The sequence below is a fragment of the Hibiscus syriacus genome, unplaced genomic scaffold, assembly GCF_006381635.1.
Source record: "Hibiscus syriacus cultivar Baekdansim isolate YM2019G1 unplaced genomic scaffold, ASM638163v2 tig00110332_pilon, whole genome shotgun sequence".
Classification (NCBI taxonomy): Eukaryota; Viridiplantae; Streptophyta; class Magnoliopsida; order Malvales; family Malvaceae; genus Hibiscus; species Hibiscus syriacus.
Window position 1 is genome coordinate 3,810,378 of NW_024062688.1, and position 21,155 is coordinate 3,831,532.

The window sequence follows — 21,155 nt, forward strand, 5'->3', positions numbered from 1 at the left end:
CCTCTAATTTTCTAATTTAATTTCTTCCTAGGTTTTTTTTAACTGTCGGAATTAGTCAAGTGTCGACTTTTTTATTTAAATACTTATTACGTCTGTGAATTTTAAAATTAAATAAATTAAAACCTAGCCTCCATATTGTTTGATTTATACACTGCTTATATCCCTATCAAGTTCGGAGTTCAACAATTTTGATTTCTTGATTACGTCCCTGAATGTTAGCTCAGACAATGTGTAATATATTTTTAAAATATCCATATCAAATTTTAGGTATGTGTGTATCTATCATAAGAACAGTTTAGATTTAACTATTTAACTATGTATATGCACTTGGTGATATGGTACTAATACTTTTATGACTCAAGTAGAAGGTTTTGAAGTTTAAGAACTCATTTAGAACTGAGATATAGTTTGAAGACGTAGTGAAATTAACCCAATTTTTTTTATCATATTTGTGATTGATTTTGATTCTGGTATTTTTCACCCGATTAATCAAGTTATTCCCCTTATTTTAATTGAAGAAACTGAGTTCTGAAATTCCGTGTCCAAATTTTCCTTTTTTCCAATCGAACCTCCTATAGACTAAAAACGGCCCTTAAAAGAGCCTAAGAAAAGCTGCAGAACAAGACAAATTCCCTGCAACACAAGTCTTCCCATGTATTTATTCTCTTTTCTGTTTCAACTTTCACTAAACACCCCCCCTCTTTCTTCTTCTTCTTCTTCTTCTCTCTTTCAATTTCATTCTCTAATCATCTTTAGGAAACAAAAATGAATGAAATTGCTGATGTTGATAGTTGGCTGCTCAAAGGGTGTCCCAAATTCTTCTTCATCTTCTTCCCTCGACGACACCGGCTGTGTTTATTCACAGTTACCATCGGCGGCAACCGTGAGAGTCATCAGGCGACACAATAAGGACGATCATCTGCCAGAAATTATCCTGAAACCGCCGCTCGTGAGGCCTTACGTTAGATCCAAAATGCCTCGTTTGAGATGGACGCCTGATCTTCACCAGTGCTTCGTGCATGCAGTTGAACGCTTGGGTGGAGAAGACAGTAAGCAAGCTATCTTCCTCAATCATACCTTGTTTAACCCTCTTTTTTTCTTCTCAAATTACTAATATATATGTATATATATAGGAGCAACCCCAAAGATGGTTTTACAGATAATGGATGTGAAAGGACTAACAATCTCTCACGTTAAGAGTCATCTTCAGGTTTCTATATACATAATATATGTTGAAAGAATTCTGAGTTTTGTTTGTTTTCGAATTCTGGCTTGTATTTTGAGAGTCTTTATTTGGTTTGATATATATGAACAGATGTATAGGAGCACCAAGCATGAACAGATGGTGCAAGGTATATACATACGAGATTAGTGCATGACAGAAATAAAATCATATATACATACAGTTTTCACGTATGTCTCGTATATATGTATGTTTGGTTGTGTGATATTGCAGAAGAGGGTGTTGCAGCAAGGAGGAACGAGGAGGTATCGGATCCGATGAACATGAACTACCAACAAAATCATCAGTTTAAGGATCATGGGGGACTCTTTAATCGCAATTCGTTCCCAAGTATCTGCCTCGGAATCCAAGGGATGCCTTCGAGCACCGTATTTCGGCCGCTACAATGGTAGAATTATATATATCGTCAGTGTATCAAATATTTAAATATAAAAATGTACCGAGATTTTGTTTATGTCTGCAGGAATGGAAACATAGGGAGTAACCAGTTATCCTACAGGGAATTTGAGCACACATCAAATTCATATATAATATTCAAGGATTTACTCAAAAGTTGCACGATCCAGGTGTTGGAAATAAAACGCTCACACAAACAACTTTTATTGAAACTCAAACAAATATTACAAGAGTACTCTCACTCAAAAACAAGAACTACAACTCACTCTTATAAGACTTTGCTTCTTCACTCACTTAGAAGCTCTTAATTTTTCTTGATGCTTAAAACTAAAATGGGAAGGGGTATTTATACTACTCAAGAACAATCCTACACCACACAAATAAACTAATTTAAACCATTACAAATTCAACAAATATCTAACTCTCACCTAACTAAATTGATGTAAGCAATGACATCATTAATTAAATGATGTAAGCAATGACATCTTTAATTAAATGATGTAAGTAATGACATCAATTTAGTTTGGGTTTGGGTTTAGGCTCCCATAATGGATCAAGTTTATGATCCAACACCCTCCCTTAAACTTGATCTCGTGACCCCTAGTAGGTTCCTTAATCTTAAGAAGTCTTCGCTGGTCAGTGGCTTGGTAAAAATATCAGCAACTTGATCTTGTGACTTCACATATTCAACTTCCACATCTTTTCTTGCAACACACTCCCTTATATAGTGGTAGCGAATATCAATGTGCTTGCTTCGATCATGGAATACTGGATTCTTCGTTAAGGCAATGGCTGACTTGTTGTCGACACAAACCTTGGTAGGCTCTTCTTGTATCAAACCAATCTCCTTCAATAGATTTCTAAGCCAAATTGCATGACAAACACATGAGGTAGCAGCAACATATTCCGCTTCACAAGTAGATAATGTGACAATCGGTTGTTTCTTTGACATCCATGTGAATGCAATATCTCCCATGAAAAATACGAATCCAGTAGTGCTCCTTCGATTATCTATGTCTCCACCCCAATCACTGTCGCTATATCCAACAAGCTTGTAATCATTAGAAACTGAATAGAACAAGCCAAAGTCAATTGTACCTTTCAGATAGCGAAGAATTCTCTTTGCGGCTTTAAAATGGGTGGTTGTTGGGGATTCCATGTAGCGACTAACCAATCCAACTGCGTGAAGAATATCGGGTCTCGTGCAAGTTAGATAGCGTAGACTTCCTACCAAACTTTTGAAGAATGTTGGATCTACACTTTCGCCTTCTTCATGTTTGGTCATCTTGATCCCGTATTCTGCCGGTGTGCTTATTGGCTTACAGTTCTCCATCTTGAACTTCTTCAGTATCTCCTTTGCATAGCTTTCCTGTGAAATGAAAATTCCATCATTTTGTTGCTTAACTTCAATGCCAAGGTAGTACGCCATGAGCCCCATGTCTGTCATCTCGAATTCTTTCATCATCACATCCTTGAATTCATTAAACATGCTTGGGTTGCTTCCAGTGAAGATCAAATCGTCCACGTAGAGGCACACGATCAAAATATCTTCATCTTTGATCTTGATATATAGAGCATGCTCGTAGGGACATTTGTTGAAGCCATTCTCTTGGAAGTACTTGTCGATTCGGCTATTCCATGCCCTTGGTGCTTGTTTTAGCCCGTAAAGAGCCTTCTTCAACTTCAACACCTTGTCTTCATGCCCTTTGACTTCATAGCCTGATGGTTGCTGAATGTAAAGTTCCTCTTCAAGAACTCCATTTAGGAAGGCGGACTTTACATCCATCTGTTGTATCTTCCACTTGTTTTGAGCTGCCAAAGAAATGATTAGTCTGATAGTCTCCAATCGAGCAACAGGAGCAAATACCTCATCATAGTCAATTCCAGCCTTTTGACTATAGCCTTTAGCAACTAGCCTCGCCTTGTGCCTTTCAATCTCTCCTTTGGCGTTTTGCTTTGTTTTGTACACCCATTTGACACCTATCGCCTTATGTTCCTTGGGAAGTGAGGTAAGTTCCCATGTGTCATTCTTCTCGATGGCCTTGATTTCTTCGTCCATCGCATCTCTCCATTTCTTTTCTTGTACCGCTTCTTGAAAGCTCACTGGTTCACAATCGGCAAACAGACAAAATAATGTAAGATTATCTTGTCGTTCATTACCTCATAGAGATCTCTAAGGCTTCTTGTGCGTTGCACAACTCTTTCACTTTGACTCCCACTTGACGATGATGAAGGTGATGAGTCTCCTTGAGTGGTTGATGTTGGTGAAGTGGGTGGAGTTGCAAGCTCTTGTTGAGATTCATCTAGTTGCTCCCTCATTGTCTGCTCATCTTCTTCAAACTGAGGAAAGAAATTGAAGTCATCTGTATGGGAGTTAAAATCCCATTCTCCTTCTTCGTTGAAGACCACATCTCGACTAATCACAAACTTCTTATTGTCTGGATTGTACAACTTGTAGCCCTTCGAATTAGCATCATAGCCGATGAAGATAAAACTCTCGCTTTTATCATCAAGCTTCGTTCTTCTCTCGTCTGGTACGTGAACATGGGCTATACTTCCAAAGGTTCTCAAGTGGGAAATGCCAGGCTTTCTTCCACTCCATGCCTCTTGCGGTGTCTTTCCCCATACACTTCTTGTTGGAGATCGATTTGACAAGTAGACTGCACACGATACTGCTTCCGCCCAAAATTCTTTGGGTAGTTTCTTGCTTTTGAGCATGCTTCGTGCCATGTCGAGGATTGTTCTATTCTTTCTTTCTGCCACACCATTTTGCTGGGGGATCTAGGAACTGTCATTGGTCGACGAATTCCATTTGCTTCACAGAACTCTTGAAACTCCCTGGAAGTAAATTCTCCACCTCGATCGGATCTCATGGCTTTGATCTTTCTACCGCTTTCTCTCTCCACTGCTGCTTTGAACTTCTTGAATACTTCAAAAACTTCTGACTTCTGTTTCAAGAAATATACCCAGGTTTTTCTTGAAAAATCATCAATGAGAGAAAAATAGTTATTGTTACCGAGAGAACTTGGCTTGATCGGTCCACACACATCGGTATGGATGAGCTCAAGTGGCTTCTTAGCTCTTGTCTCTGACTCCTTTGGAAAGCTTTTCCTGAATTGTTTCCCGACTAGACACCCTTCACAGAGTTGGTCAGGATGGTTGATGTGAGGTAGTCCTTTCACCATCTCCTTCTTAGATAATAGCTCTAGACCTCCAAAATTGAGATGCCCAAATCGAAGATGCCAAAGCCATGATGCATCTTTGTAGCAAGCTTTCAGGCACTTTGCAACATCATTTTGTATGTTGATCAAGAACATTCTATTCTTTGACATCGGCACTTTAGCAATGAAGTTATTCTTATCATCTTTTATAGAAAGATTATAATTATTCATATGAATATCATAACCTTTCTCTACCAGTTGCCCTAAACTTAAAATGTTACTTTTCATATTGGGCACATAGTAGACATTTGAAATAAATTGATGTCTCCCATCTTTCAAACGGATAAGAATGTTACCTCTCCCTTTCACTGCTATTGTGGAATCATCTCCAAACGAAACATTTCCACTTACTGACTCGTCTAGCTCCACAAACATGTCTTTCCTTCCACACATGTGATTGCTTGCACCACTGTCAAGATACCAGGAATTTGCTTGGCCACCATCAGTTTCCTTTCGTGCTAGAAGAAGAGTTTCTTTGCCATCTGTCTTTTCCTCCACGTAATTGGCCTTCTCCTCAATTTTGTTGTTGGGAGCTCTACATTCTGAAGCATAATGCCCAAATTTTTGACAATTATAACATCGAATTTGAGATTTGTCATACTTTGAGTTTGGATTAATTCTTCCACGGCCTCGTGTTGAGCTTTCTCCTTTCTCATAGTTGTTGTTGGAATTGTTATTGTTGTAATTCCAGCCTCGTCCACGACCTCGACTTCCACCTCGTCCATGGCCTCTACCTCTGCCTTGGCCACGTTGGTTTCTATCATTGCGTTGGCTCTCATGCATATCCTTGAGTTGCAGCTTGAGGAGTTGCTCAGTAAACTCATGCTTCTTTTTATGCTTCTCTTCGTATGCTTGCAATGATCCTTGGAGCTGTTCGATCTTCATTTCTTCCAAGTCTTTAGTTTCTTCAATCGTCACGACGATGTGCTCAAATTTGGGATCCAACGAACGGAGTATCTTCTCTATTATCCTCACATCGTCTAACTTTTCACCATTTCTTTTTAATTGATTAGAAACAGCTACTACTCTTGAGAAATAACTGAAATAGACTCAGATGCTTTCATGTTTAAGGATTCGAATTCACCTCTTAATGTTTGGAGACGAACCTTCTTCACTTGCTCGGATCCTTTGTAAGAGGTTTGCAGCTTCTCCCACGCTTCCTTGCTAGAGCTTGCACTTGAAATCTTTTCAAAACCATCATCATCTAATGCTTGATAGATGAGGTAGAGAGCCTTCTTGTCTCTCTTTCTTGAATCCTTCAAAGTTGTCTTTTGATCTGGTGTAAGAGTAGCAAAAACATCATCATCCGCAGGCTCATTATAGCCTTTCTCTATGATATCCCCACACATCTTGTGATCCAAGAAGTGCCTTCATTTTGATACTCCAATTGTCGTAGTTGTTGTTGTTGAGTGTCGGAACTTGGAATGGTGCCATACCATTGCCATATCTCTCAATAATGAGATTTTGTAAAATCCGATTGCACGGATGAATCCGGAACGATGAAAAAAAAACTTTGGAGGGACTTGGACACCTCGGTCAAGGGCTCCAACTCGGCTGAATCGGCTCAACTCGGTGAGTCAACTCGATTTTCTGGCAGCAGTCTTCCGGCGGTGCGTGGCGGTGCGTCAGAACTCAGATTGAGAAAATTCTGGCAGCGGCGTATTCCTCTCGTCGAGACCTTCGATCTTTCCAACTCTCTCTGATGCCACTTTGTTGGAAATAAAACGCTCACACAAACAACTTTTATTGAAACTCAAACAAATATTACAAGAGTACTCTCACTCAAAAACAAGAACTACAACTCACTCTTATAAGACTTTGCTTCTTCACTCACTTAGAAGCTCTTAATTTTTCTTGATGCTTAAAACTAAAATGGGAAGGGGTATTTATACTACTCAAGAACAATCCTACACCACACAAATAAACTAATTTAAACCATTACAAATTCAACAAATATCTAACTCTCACCTAACTAAATTGATGTAAGCAATGACATCATTAATTAAATGATGTAAGCAATGACATCTTTAATTAAATGATGTAAGTAATGACATCAATTTAGTTTGGGTTTGGGTTTAGGCTCCCATAATGGATCAAGTTTATGATCCAACACCAGGTACTGATCTCTCTTTGTTTCTGTTCTTTTTTGTTGATTGAACACCAAGAAATTAGTGTTTTTTTTCTTCTTTCGATTCGATAGGAGAACAATGAACATCCGAACTTGGAGCCGCTACACGGTGCTGCGAATCGGAAGTGCAATCATCAGTCAGCTGCGGAGAGAACGGCGTCGGATTGTTCGATTAACTCGAAAGTTTCGGAGACGATGTTAAGGCATAGCAAAGCTGAGACCTTAGGTGTGAATGATGTTTCTCTAGAACTCACTCTTGCTTGAAAGCTATGTACATAAAAAGGAGATAACCAGTAGGGAATATGAGAAAGCTGCTTCATTTGTTTTTACACTGTTTTGTTGGGTAAATATCTACATATTCTAACTTTTTAGAGTCGATATATATATTGGAATATGAAATGGCGGATATGATATGCTTGGAACACTCTGGATTGCTTTAGACAAGACTTAACAGTGTAGCTACCTCCCCCAATCATGACGAAGGTGACCAAAGGCTAAATGCATAGGCCAGGCTTGATTCACGTGTGACAATTGCATTGTGGCTCGACCTCGACGACACTGCACCAACACTTTGTTTTCTGTTATTCTCTGTTGGGTTATGTTGATGATAATTGAAATTTCAAAGTCATCATTGATTGAATTGAATTGATAGACAAAAGGTAAATAACATGTATTGAATCGAATGATGATTGATTAGACTAAGATCCTAGCGCCTTGGATTCCTTGCTTAGGGTTCTGGGATTGGTTGGGAGTTGAGATGACAATTTTATTTCGATTCAATCCAACCCCAGTTCGGTTAATTTCTTAGTTTCAAAATTTTAGGTTTCGATTGAGTTAGGTTCTTTTAGCGTGATCAGGTTGGGTTTCAACTCGCAGTAAAAAAAAAAATTCAATTTCACCTGACCACATTTAATTTTATAATTATATTTTATATATTCATAGATAATTATAATAATATTTTTTTATTTTAAATTAAATAATTATTTTATTTAATAAAATTAATTTTTTTAATTAAGTCGGTCAAATACGAATTTTAACCTAGAATATCATATCAAATTCTGTATTAAGTAAGGTCTTCCTAAACTCAAATCAAATTCAGGTGGACTTAAAATTTGAACATATTTATTAAATCTCTTTTTAATCTTTTACGTATGAACAAGTAGTTTAATTAAAAAATTTATCCAAATAACTTTCTACCAATATTAATCATTAATTTTAGGGTAAACTATACATTTAGTACTCAAATTATTATTTTTCCATTTTAGTATCTAAACTTTCATTTGTTTCAAAATCATACTTATTTTTTTTGTTTCGTTTTGGTACCTCATAGTTAAAAACTCAACACAACTGTTACAACATGACACTTTTATGTTAAAGTTATATCATTCGTCACTCAACTCGATGCCACATGCAGCAGTTCTATTAAGGTTTTAACGATGAAGTACCAGAACGGGACAAAAAATAATAGTTTAGGAACTAAATGTGTAGTTTACCCTTATTTTACTAGTGTAAAATGATTGTTAACGAGTCGAGTGGAGCTCGAATATTGCTGAGCTCGACTTCCTTAAAAAACTCATGAGCCTAATTTTTTTTTCAAATTTAACTCGAACTCGAAAAAGCTTTAAATGAAAAAAAAAATCTTAAACTTAACTTGATTGAAACCTCAAACTCGAACTCGAACCTCAACCTTAAATACATAAAAACCTTATATTACATATTTTTAAAAAAAATCAGCACAAAATGTTCACATTTTTAATAATTTATTGTTTTTAAAAAAATCTTAATATATTCATATTTTTGAGTTGCTTGTGAGCTTCTCGACTCGAGTATCAAGTAGCTCATTTCGACTAATTAAAAATTTAAGCGAGTCTATTCAAATTGAGTATTTATCAAATTTTAATCAAATCAATTTTGAATAGCTCACTATTTGTCTAGTATCTTAATCATAATTGTCAACATGGATGGTGACTGGACAGTTTTTTACACACTGGAGGTAGGGCTTATTGGTATAAAAAGCCTTTAACTAAATTTTAGGGTAAAAACACAACTGGTCCCTAACTAAAGATGTTACTTTGTTTAATCTTCAAATTATAAAAAGTTATAAAATGATCTCTCAATTATAGGGCATTTTTTTGTTGAGACATTCGACTATTAAAAATTACAAAATTGTCACTCAGCTATTCATATGTTCCAAACTCATCATTTTCCGTTAAAAATTGATAATCTTCTAAGTTGAACGTTAACGTGTTGACTGGGATGTAATTGTCTTTTAAGATTTTGGGATCGAATTTTAATCCTAGGCAACAAGTTAATGTCCAGCTCTGACAACAGTAAAGTTTTAACGAAAAAAGATGATTTTGGAACATATGCATTGTCGAATGATCATTTTATAACTTTTAATAATCAAGCACTTAACAAAATAATGTCTTATAATTGATTGACCATTTGTGTATTTTACTCTAAATTTTAAGTTAAAGGGTTTAATTAGATGTAAAAGAGTGTGAGGAATAATTAATTTTGGGACTTTCTATATCAATAAGTCATTAACCATTGTTGATATTTCCGGAGATTTTGAAGGATTAAAAGTATTCTTTTTCTTCAAAATCTAAAGAAATCTCTAAAACTTGAAAAAAAAAGTCTTATTAGTTTCAAAGATCCAATTAAAATGAAATAAAAACATTTTTGTCAAATTCAAGTTGGATTACTCAATCCAAAATCAAGTTTACGTGACCCTTGAATCCAAGGCTAATTTGCAACATTAAAAACAAAACTATAAGAAAATTATGAATGCTATGAGTGATCATAATTGCATTTTCCAAATAATAATTAAGATAATAGAGTCTAAAATACAAATTGTTAATATATATAAATTAAAAAACGGTATAAATCTGTTGTAACTAAAAATATTATAAATTTTAAGTTGAATCCAATAAAATTTTAAATTTTTAAAAAAAATTAAGTTAGATCATCGTACAACAAGACAGACCCATGAAACATGAACTTGAATGATACGCTATCAGCAGTTGGGGCATATATTCCATAAATAAAAATAACGAAAACGTATTTGATACCTAAGTCTTTTAAATAAAATTGAACAAATAGTTATTAAATAATTAAATTAAATTAAATTATAATTATTGAAAATTTATTACATAAATTCATCATATGAATTATGCAAATATAGAACAATGAAGTTGATAAGAAATTTTTAACACAAAAATTATTTTAATTTATAATAAGAATATAATGTTAACGCGTCATAACATCAATTAAATTTTAAAATAATAAAATATTATTGTAACCAAGAGCACACAAAATTGTCATCAAAATAAAAATATGGTTAATAGTAATTGAGGCTCTCAAACTTTTTGGGGTAAATTAGTGTATTCCATACACGCTTTTTGCACTTAATGTGACCCTTAAACTAAGAAGAAAAAAAAGATCAATCTCACCCTTTGAACAATGGAAGTTTACCGTCATTATGCTTACATGATAATTTATAAAACTTACATGACAATCTATAATATTTTGATGTGATAGTTCACGATATTATTGTGATAGTACATGATGGACGATTATGTGATAGATGAGTTTATTTGTTTTTTTTATTAAGTTTGAGGGCATAATTGATATTTTTTTAATTTGAGGACTTATTTAATTTAAAAAAAAAATTAAAAAATAATTAATTTTAAAATATAAAAATTTAATAAAATATTCAATACATTAAATATAAAAATACTATAAAATTAAAGTATTAAAAAATCAATTTATGAAAACAATTTTCTATTTTTTTTAAAAATAATTTTAATGAAAACAATAAAGACATATTTTTTATGTTTTCATATTTTCACTTGTTTTTGTTTTCATTTTTTAGAAATCATTTTCTAATTTCACAACTAAACATGTTTTTTATTTTCTAAGAAATTAAAAATAAAATAACCTATATTTTCTAGAATCAAATGGATCCTTAAGTTTGATGTTTTCTCTTATTATGTTAAAAACAATATTTTTAATTTCGAAACGATTTATTAAAAAATAAATTTAATTTTTAATTATGTAACATCTCAATCTATGGGTTAGTGACTAAATTGTAAAAATTTCAGAACTTGGTGACTAAAGTAGAAGAATGGAATAGTTCAATGATTCATTTAAAAATATTACCTAAAAAAAAGTAAGTAATTATTAGATGAAGTGAAGGGGAAAATGGTCTTTTGTAAGGGAAATAATTAAATTAAAGAAATGTTATATATTAACCACGTGGAAGGGAAGAGAAATCTACAAGCTTCTAGAGTTCTCCTTCTCTTCTTCTTCCTTCATGCGTGGGAACCCAAAACAAAGGTGAGTTTCTGGTTAGTTAGTTTCTTGTTAAATTTAACATTGGTTTATGATTATTAGATGATAACTAAGCTTAAGTTATCTTAAAATCAAAAGATGATGGAATTAGAAGAGATTAAAGATTGTGAGTTTTTGAATGAAATCTTGGAATAAAGTTCATATCTAGAATTGGAAGTTAAATTTGACTTGTCATCAATCTAGTTAAGACAAACAAAGTGTTAAAAGTGGAATTTAATCATGTTGCAAAGTTGGTATAATTCTTGAATTTCATGAGGAATATAGGATTTTTGAGGTTTAAGATGAAATAAATGAGTATATATTGGTTTAAGTATGTGTACTGGAGTTAAGAATATAAAAGGGGATGAAAGATGAAGGATTTAAGCCAAAATGGATAAGTTTTCGGGTTCAAGAAGTGAATTCTGGGCAGAGTGCTTCGATACACATTCATTGTGTACCGATGCATCATGAGTAAATCCCAGAAATTGTTCAAGATGTATCGATGCACATGAAGTGTATCGATGCACTCCTTTAAAATAAAAACATCGAATGCCATCAGTGTATCGATGCACAAGTAGTGCATCGATGCACCCCTTAAATACAAACATCGAATGGAATTTATGCACCGATGCATAGATAGTGCACCGATGCACCCGTCAAAGGATGCATTGATACATGGCGTAGTGCATCGATGCATACCTTCATTAAAAGATAAAAATAGCTTTCTTTTTAGCCTAAGGAGTGATAGTTTAGAATATATCAATTAGTATATTAATATGTATCAATGTATTACTATGTAGATTTAGAACGTAATCTCATTCCGGAATAATTGAAGGATTAGAATCGAGTCAAAGCAAGGCTAAGGTGAGTACATATTATAAGTATGGTACAATGGAATAAGACTTGTGATAAATGTAATTCCTATATTGATTTTCATAGCACAATAGTTATGAACATGCATACATGATAATTATTATGATACATGCATAAAGTATGTATGTTCATATGATTTGATAAATGATATATGTAAATAGATTCAAATGCACATGTGACATGGTAAGTGATATGAGTTATGTGATCACAAGAGAAATGACATGAATACATGAACATATGAAACATAAGAATAATGTCCATGGTATACGATATGAGAGCTATAGGTATAGTTGGCATGCCAAGAGTCGAGGGTTCTATGTGGTACTTCGGGACATATATGTATCCTTTGAAACATTTACAGGGTCTTTTGAGACAGATTTGATCCACTGGAATATGTATATGGTTCTTAAGGAGTGGTCATTTGGGACAAATATAGTACATAGGTCATTCGGGACAAATTTCATAGCCCCTAGTGGGACCCATACGAGCTGTGGTGACAGCATAGTGCACAACCTCAATGTACTTGAATACCTTGAGTTATAAAAAATGTACATGGGCCTATAAAAGGTTATCAAAGGTAATTGCATTGTTATAGTTATATGTTACCATATTATTATTGTTTACATTGAATTGTATATGACATGATTGAATGGATAGATTGCATGTTCATATTCATACGGAATGCATTATTATTATATTTATATGTCTCACTAAGTCTATGACTTAGCATGTAAGTGATTTACACGTAGGTACCAAGAATCAAGAAGAGCGGAAATAGGGTGGTAAGAACAGCAGCACTGCTAGAAGATCAGATCAGAAGTAACGGATAAAGTATGTCTTTTGTCGTGTATAGTGTTGGCATGTAAGAAAAGTGTTTGTTATGAATGCTCTGATCGATTTAGTATTTTGTGGTTTCTTTTATGTAAATTAAGGTATTTGGTTTTAATGAAAGTTTAAAATTTCTCTGTTTTCTTTAAGTGTCAAAGTTTGAAAAGTCAATGTGACACCTCAGACTCATATTCGGGTCGGATACGGGTTAGGGGTGTTACAATTAAGTGTGATTAAAAAAATATCGTTTTGATTAATTTGATGTTTCCTTTTAAAATAAAAAAACGGTTTGAGGAGTCACCACTAATATTCGATTAGGGTGTGATTGGGCACCCAAAACGGTTGTCATTTTAATAAATTTAATTTTAATTTTATCAAAACGACATTTTTAGGTCTACGTTCCAAAAAAATTGAGTTCGGGAGTCAATTACGCATGGGGAAGGGTTAGCACCCCACACACCCTAAATCGGTACGTAGTCGATCAATTAGTTTTCTTTGCAATGAAATTTACAAGTTCGAATTTAATTTAATTTATGATCCCTTTAAACAACACCTTTGAATTTTAGGACGAAAAACGATAATATTTAATTATTTCCTATCGAGAATAAAATACATCTCATGCCTTAAAGCAGTCAATTCTCACTCCAATCGAATAAAGAAATATTATTATCATTCTAAAATTCATTATTAATTCGAAGGTATGGTGGTGGTGGTGATAATGAAGATGATGATGTGGTGATAATGAAGATGATGATTATTGCTCATATAGAAGTTGGCGAAGTTTTGGCTGCTTCTTTGGACAAGGTGGAAAATATTATGGTGTTAGTGATGGAGAAGGAGGAGGAGGAGGAGGTTCCTTAGGTAATGGTGTTGGACACGGGAAAGGGTATGGTGCAGGAAGAGATAATGCCATTGGTGGGGTAGGAGGTGGAGGTGGTGGAGGTAGTGCTAGTGTTGCTGCCGGTGGCTCCTCAGGTAATGGTGTTGGACATGAAAAAGGGTATGGTGCAGGAGGAGGCAATGCCATTGGAGGGGTGGGAGGTGGAGGTGGAGGTGGTAGTGCTAATGCTGCTGCCGGTGGATCCTCAGGTAATGGTGTTGGACATGGGGAAGGGTATGGTGCTGGGCAAGAGAAGGCAATGGCATTGGTGGGGTAGGAGGAGGTGGAGGTAGCGGAGGTAGTGCTAGTGTTGATGGTGATGGTGTTGGGTTTGGTCATGGAAAAGGATTTGGAGCGGGAGGTGGTGTGGGGGGTATTGGTGGTGGCGGTGGTGGTGGAGGAGGTTATGATCATGGTAGTGGATACGGTGCCGGTATTGGAGTTGATATTGGAGGAGGAGGTGGAGGTGGAAATGGTTATGGTTGTTATGGTGAAGGGTTTGGTCATGGTAGTGGATACGGTGCCGGTATTGGAGTTGATATTGGAGGAGGAGGTGGAGGTGGAAATGGTTATGGTTGTTATGGTGAAGGGTTTGGTCATGGTAGTGGATATGGTGCCAATATTGGAGTTGGGACTGGAGGAGGTGGTGGTGGCGGTGGCGGCGCTGGTACAGGTTCTAATGGGGGATATGGCCATGGTAATGGCTATGGTGCAGGTGGTGGCATTGTTATAACTGGCAGGGGAGGAGGAGGAGGTGGTGGTGGTGGAGGTGAAGGATATGGACATGGAGAAGGCATGGGTGTAGGCGGTTCAAATGGCAAGAATGGCATGAATATGGGATTCGGAATGGGCATTGGACTTGGTTTTGGCATGGGTACCACTGTAGCTAAACCCTCATCTAATGACAATGCTAAACCCTAAACTGTTGTGGCTAGTATACATCTACAATGTTCCCTTCTTCTTATGCCAATTCCATATGTTTATCTACTCTTTCATCTTCTTACTACTTTTGCAATAATAAAATACACAATACATTCAGAAATTCAAATATATAATGTTATTATAAACACAAGATTATACAGGCAATTCTGCAGAAACAATGTGTTGTTTATGTTCCTACATATACAAAGGAACCGATGCTCCGACGTATGATCCTCAGAAAATCGGATCTCCTCATCGTTGAATAATTTGTTACGCTCTTGGCCACTGTGGACTAACCACCTGCAACAGCCACTAAAACCAGATAATCAAAATCTAACAGTACAATCATTGGCAAGCAACATAGATTGATCAACCATGAATCCTTTTAAGCCCCTATGGAGCTCAAAGTGCATAGTCATCTAATCCTCCTCTGCAACAACTCACTCACCTCGAGTGTGCTAAAAACTAACCGCATTCGGCTAGCAACAACCGACGGCTCCTCTGCACGTCCAATCACCGCCATTTGCTTAAGCTGGAGTGTTTTCACCGGAAGCCTTTGGCAAAACAAGAATCCATGTTTCACTCTTTATTGTTAAAAACATATAAACACAGCAGATTCTAGGATAATCAAAGAAAAGGTTAAAGACCAATATCTGATAGGGTTAAAACTTAAAAGTATATCTCACCACGCCATTCCTCTTATAAAATATGCATTTGCTATGAGAGCGCAAAAGCCTTTCCACTGATGCAGGACATCATCGGAAACCGGCGGTGTAGACGAACATCGGACTATAGTTGGTTGTGGTGTGCACAATATAGTGATGAATATAATGCTCAGCCATAAAATACACTCATTAACCTGGATAGTCAGAAAGAAAGTTTTACTTCAGCAAAAATATGGGTCGGATTAGTTCTTTTTAATATATTTGGAGGGCAATTAGAGGATTATATTGCAATCCAATATCTAAAAGTGTCGTACACCACGATACTTGTGAAAAACGAAGAGCCGAAGCAAAATGAATGTAGCACATCTAAGTTATAGCATATTGCTGGTATACTAAAGGATCTCTAGAACAAACGTAAAAGTCACCTCCTCTGCACAAATCCTGGATTTCAGACTGGTCCTTCCACCATAACTATGCATTAATACGATTTCGATGTCGGATTCCTTCATGGCGATAAGTTCTTTCCCCAATCCTTCATCAGTGCAGCCCAATGCATATGCATTGACCCCGGCACTAATGAACTCCTGAGATACAACATCAATCCAACAGTATCAAATGAAGGAAGGCCAACATATATGGTCAACTCATTCGGATAAAAAACAGATCAAGCAAGCAAGCAAATCATTGAATATACTTTTAGGTTGTCACCTCCTCCACGTTCGATGGCATTCCTGTATAGCCTAAACAAGCTGATCGCTATATTCCGCGACGACCGATACTCATCATCGGATGAAGCAGAACCATGTGATTGACACTAGAGTTAAAATCATAGTTCAAACATATAAAGTGTAAACACTCCATTTTATTTCTACAAAAACAAAGTAAAAATGAAAGAGTTTAAGCTCAATCATCCTAACCAGCCATCTCTTCGGGGCAACCCGATGCGATACAAGATAGGTTGAAAGCTTACTGGAATCTTTCCATGAAGGCAACGAGTTATGAATATGAAGTAAATTGTTACAGTGAATCCCCGGTAAGATATGGTGAATTGCAGGTTTTGAAACACAAGGCAGTTTACTAAGAAGGATGGAGCTGCCCAGAAATGTCTGGGTTTGGTTGATTTTTCCCGGAGGATTTACCACTAACATCATGGAACCATCCTACGATTATACAACCTTCAAAATAAGAAACGAATAAGAAGTAACAAAAATGATTGCAGAATAAGAGAAAATTCCATTACTTTGAGAAACTCCCATCAATGAATTTGGTGATTAAACTCGAAAACTATCGCTTTTTTTATTCATGAACATCAAACATAGTGGAATTACTATTTCTTTTATCTTTGAAAAGTTAAATTTGAAACCAAAGAGAGAATACAGATGATCAAGAACAAAATTTATTTACAAAAATTTCAGTATATTACCTTGGAGGGTTTTTACGAAATCGTTTTCCAGATAAGGGTTGATATGAGAAGATTTGAAATGTAGAAGGAAGAATCTTTGTGATGAACTGATGGTTAACGCCACTAGTTATTTGAATGGCTCCCAGATATTCGGTTGTTTGAAGGAAATTAATTTCTCTTCTTATATTTTAGGCCTAATTAAGGTTTTAGTCCCTATACTATAATATAATTTATGATTTAATCTTTATTATTTTTGTTATTACTTTTTTCAACTGTAATTTAACCCATTGAGTGGTGTAGTAGTAAAATGTAATGTTGTTCTCCTTAAAAAATTCAAGTTCAAATAGTTACATCTATAAAATGTATGTATATTGTCAATAACTAAGAAAAATTCTAAATATATAATACCATGATATCAAGTGGAAAAAAATAATCAATCTATCATATTCGATTAATAGTAAAACTATAGAGGGACTAAAACCACAGTTAGACCTTTATTTATTTTGATTTTATGTGTACAATTTGGTGTCCTCAATTCCAATATTTAATTGCTTAGAGAAGTAAATCCGATACACTGAAGTCCATTTGTTTCAAGCAACCACATAGAGCGACGCTTCTTGGAATCGTCATCCAAATTCCAAATGGCGATTTTATCCCCGGAATTCTCTTATTGATGCAAAGAAATCACTATCATTATTCGAGAAATTGGAATTGCAAACAATAAACAACAGGTTAATAGAAAAACCAGACATAGGTATTTGATTGCAGATGTTAAAGTTTAATGAAAAAAGAAAACCAAATCAGAAGCAGGAAACAGCTGAGATAATCCCAGGGACTGTAAGTGTAAATTTTGATCTTAGGATGATGGCTTGTAATATTTTGTTGGTACAAAAGGCATTTTTGTGACAACTCCATCATAAGCCTTTCCTCTTACCAGGATCTTAGCTTTGGTTCCCGCCTTGTGTAATCCGGATTTCACATATCCCATTGCTATGTTCTTCTTCAGGCACGGACTGAATCCTCCGCTCGTGATCTCCCCGATGTTGTTCCCTTTCTCATCTTGGATCTCACTGTGGGATCGTGGAGGTGGTCCGGTGGAGACGAAGCCGACTCGCCTGATCGACGGACCCTCCGCTAGTTGTTTCAGGATTACCTCAGCCCCTAAGAATCCGCCTTCAGCTCTTCTCCTCTTCCCTATGGCCCATGTTAGTCCGGCCTCGACCGGTGTTATATGTTGTTCCATGTCGTTGCCATATAAACAAAGTCCGGCTTCCAGTCGGAGACTGTCTCGAGCTCCGAGTCCTGTTAACCTTACCTTCCCTTCAGATTTCTCCAAGATAGCTTTAGCAAGATCCAAAGCATTTTCTGAAGGAACCGAGATTTCGAATCCATCCTCACCGGTGTACCTGAAATGTAGATTGAAGAAGACAACTTTATATAGTACACTCCATATGATAACATCAACTAGCCAACCAAAACACTGCTCTTTGAATAACAAGACGAAACAAAATCGAGTATTACCCTGTCCGAGTGAGATAACATGTTGCACCATTGATATCCAATATTCTGAATTCCCCGAAATATAGCTTACTCAGATCATCCTTTGTCAGATGTTGAAGAACTGGGGCAGCAAGAGGTCCCTGTAATACAAAAAAAAAAAAAAGCAAATGTTTCAACATTGTTCAAATGCTACAGTTTCATTAACCAGCTAATCCATGCTACTGACCAACAATCATCGCCACATTTGCACGGACTACTACAACTCGAGAAAGCAAGAAAAGTATGTATGTTTGACTCGATAATCACCAGCAAATTGCTTGAAGCAAAACGATTGGAGACGTAAAATCCGAAGGGTCTAGTGATTAACCTGGAGAGCTAGAAGAGATCTCTCATCATGGATGTGCCACGAGACATCCCAGCCTTTGGCCTTGAATGCCTTCATATGCTCTTCAATGTGAGCCAGATCCTTATCCCTGCAGCCTGCATTCACAACCAGGTATATATGATCATCCTTCACTTTGGTAATCACGGAATCGTCGATCGCCCCTCCCTTCTCATTAGTAAAGACAGTTAGAGTTCCGGTTCCGGGGGAAAGGCCAGCTACATCAGCAATAACGAGCTTTTCAAGGAATGGAACAGAGTCCTTTCCCTTAAGGCTCAGCCCACACATATGGGAGACATCAAAGAGTCCACCATTCAGCCTGCAATTCACGGTTGAGTCCATGATCGAGTCCTTGTACTGAATTGGCATGCTCCATCCGGCAAATGGAACCATCTTCCCGCCATTATCAACATGGAAATCATAAAGAACAGTCTTTTTCAGATCAGCCTCCGAAGCAAAGTAGCGACGTGACACAACCTTCTTGTCTGCCTGAGCAAGACGACGAGTAATTGATTGCCCGAGTTGCCAAAGACTTCCCCTCATCTTGTAAAGCCGAAATATCTGATGAAAGAGTACATTTTCAGAAACAAGACAATAGTGTAACACTAAGAACAGCATTTACTTGGGCAATACTAAACAGAATCCTTATCGGAATCGAAACATTTGAATTGAAAGGGGAAAACTGAATTAACAACATTGAGCCTATATGGGGTTCAAAAAACACAATCTAATGAGTCGATGCCACAAATCCAACAAGAAATTACAAACTAAAACATCAGATGGATTTCTTGATAGATTATAACCCAATAGACGATCTAATATCACTAAATCAGCATCTGAAGCATCCAATAGAGACATTCAAAAAAATAATCCGACTATGTACGATGAGAACCCCGACATTTACCACAGTTTTTGAGATGCAAATGATCGAAACAGAAAAAAAAGGTATTTAACAAAATCAAGCAAAGAAACCCAATGCTACCAATCATCAAGATCTCAGTGAAAAGGAGTGAAAAAAGCTTACAAAGAGCCCTTATTTGCGTTCTTCAAAAGGAGAGCAATTTCAGATAGCACAAAAAGAGCATTCCTCTGCCAGCTCTGGGCCAAAAGATTAACGAAAAAAAGGCTAGTCTTTTATATGCGTGAAAGAAAATATATATAAAAATATATTTGGGTATTACAAAAAAGAAAAATTAAAAAAAAAACGAGGAAATGGTTGGTGGCAATGAGGTAGGTGGAGGATACCAAATCCTCAGCGAGTGGTGCTTAAAGGGATTTTAGAGCTATTTCACCACTTCCCAAATCCTTGTTTTGTTCTGTTCATGTCTTAACTTCATCTAACGGCTGCCATTACAATGAATCTAATGTATGTTTCTGATTTGGTTCGAGGTTAACAAAGGTGTATGATCCTCTTATGAGCCAGTTACTAAGAACATAAATGATACTATTCTTATAGAAAGTTATTGGAATCGGATTTAGTTAAAATTCAATTGATTTTAATAAGTCGAAACAATTTTAAATTTGAATCAACTTAATAATCTTAAATTTACAAACTTTCGAGTCAAGTTGAATTTTAAATTTTTTAAAATAGAGTCGAGTTTAACTATACTAGAATTCGTCTCAGCTCGGTTAACAAGGTCTAATCTAAACTGCTCTGTAATGGAAGCGAGTACAGGGGATTAGATTCTCAGATAGGTGTCCCATGTTGTTGAGAGGTCACTGAGTTGGTGAGATCTGGGTTGTATCGACCACGAAAGTTTCTTTTTTTTCCTGTTAGTAATGCCCAAGCTATCTTTTTATAACCATAAGACACATTTCTCCATCGACTAATTCCCATTCGTATACTAGAAAATTTTATTACGAAACATCCTTTCAACTCAATTTCATCCAAAATAGTTAATATTTGAAGTGTTACTGTAAATTTTGATGAAAATGCAAGTATAGGAAGCCCCGGAAATCTCAGTTGTTATTTAGGATCTGTTTGTTTCACTGAAAACGTTTTTTTGAAAAATATTTTCTATAAAATGAATTACGTTTTTTGAAAAATGTTTTCTGAAAAATATTTTATAGAAAACGTTTTACGATGTTTGAAATAAATTATTTAAAAAAATTTCACTAGTTGATGAATTTTTTAAAAATTATTTATTACAAATATTAAAATACAATAAATAATATTATTTATCATAAAACTTAATATTATTATTTTAAAAATATTAAAATAATTTATTTATTATTAAAATATTATTTTATAATTTTATTAATAAAAATATTAATATTGATATATTTTATTAAAATAAAAATATTATAAACTATATTAATTATTTATTAAAGTAATAGTGTTATATTATATTTTAAAAATATTAATTAATATATTTTAAATATCT

The 21,155-nt window shown here is 35.4% G+C and overlaps 3 protein-coding genes across 4 annotated transcripts; 1 reads left to right on the forward strand and 2 right to left on the reverse strand.

The window, feature by feature from the left end:
• Nucleotides 1-728: 728 nt before the first annotated feature.
• On the forward strand, nt 729-7,252 carry LOC120119285 (myb family transcription factor MPH1-like). Its single transcript, XM_039139111.1, has 5 exons — nt 729-1,049; nt 1,134-1,210; nt 1,316-1,352; nt 1,457-1,611; nt 7,061-7,252. The coding sequence occupies exons 1-5, from the start codon at nt 770-772 to the stop codon at nt 7,250-7,252; spliced, it is 741 nt and encodes a 246-aa protein (XP_038995042.1). The 5' UTR covers nt 729-769.
• Nucleotides 7,253-14,939: 7,687 nt separating this feature from the next.
• LOC120119445 lies at nt 14,940-17,055 on the reverse strand. 2 transcript variants are annotated; one of them, XM_039139262.1, is made up of 7 exons: nt 16,911-17,055; nt 16,405-16,662; nt 16,182-16,301; nt 15,913-16,071; nt 15,509-15,681; nt 15,271-15,376; nt 14,940-15,122 (listed from the first exon to the last, which is right to left on the reverse strand). In XM_039139262.1, exons 2-7 carry the CDS (start codon nt 16,636-16,638, stop codon nt 15,093-15,095), a joined length of 822 nt encoding a protein of 273 aa, XP_038995193.1. In that variant the 5' UTR covers nt 16,639-16,662; nt 16,911-17,055; the 3' UTR covers nt 14,940-15,092. The 2 variants fall into 2 exon arrangements, with proteins under 2 accessions (XP_038995193.1, XP_038995192.1); XM_039139261.1 differs by having other exon boundaries at nt 14,940-15,134.
• Nucleotides 17,056-17,621: 566 nt separating this feature from the next.
• On the reverse strand, nt 17,622-19,897 carry LOC120119444 (aminomethyltransferase, mitochondrial-like). The gene is made up of 4 exons (XM_039139260.1): nt 19,796-19,897; nt 18,757-19,332; nt 18,411-18,529; nt 17,622-18,295 (listed from the first exon to the last, which is right to left on the reverse strand). The coding sequence occupies exons 2-4, from the start codon at nt 19,312-19,314 to the stop codon at nt 17,746-17,748; spliced, it is 1,227 nt and encodes a 408-aa protein (XP_038995191.1). The 5' UTR covers nt 19,315-19,332; nt 19,796-19,897; the 3' UTR covers nt 17,622-17,745.
• Nucleotides 19,898-21,155: the final 1,258 nt, after the last annotated feature.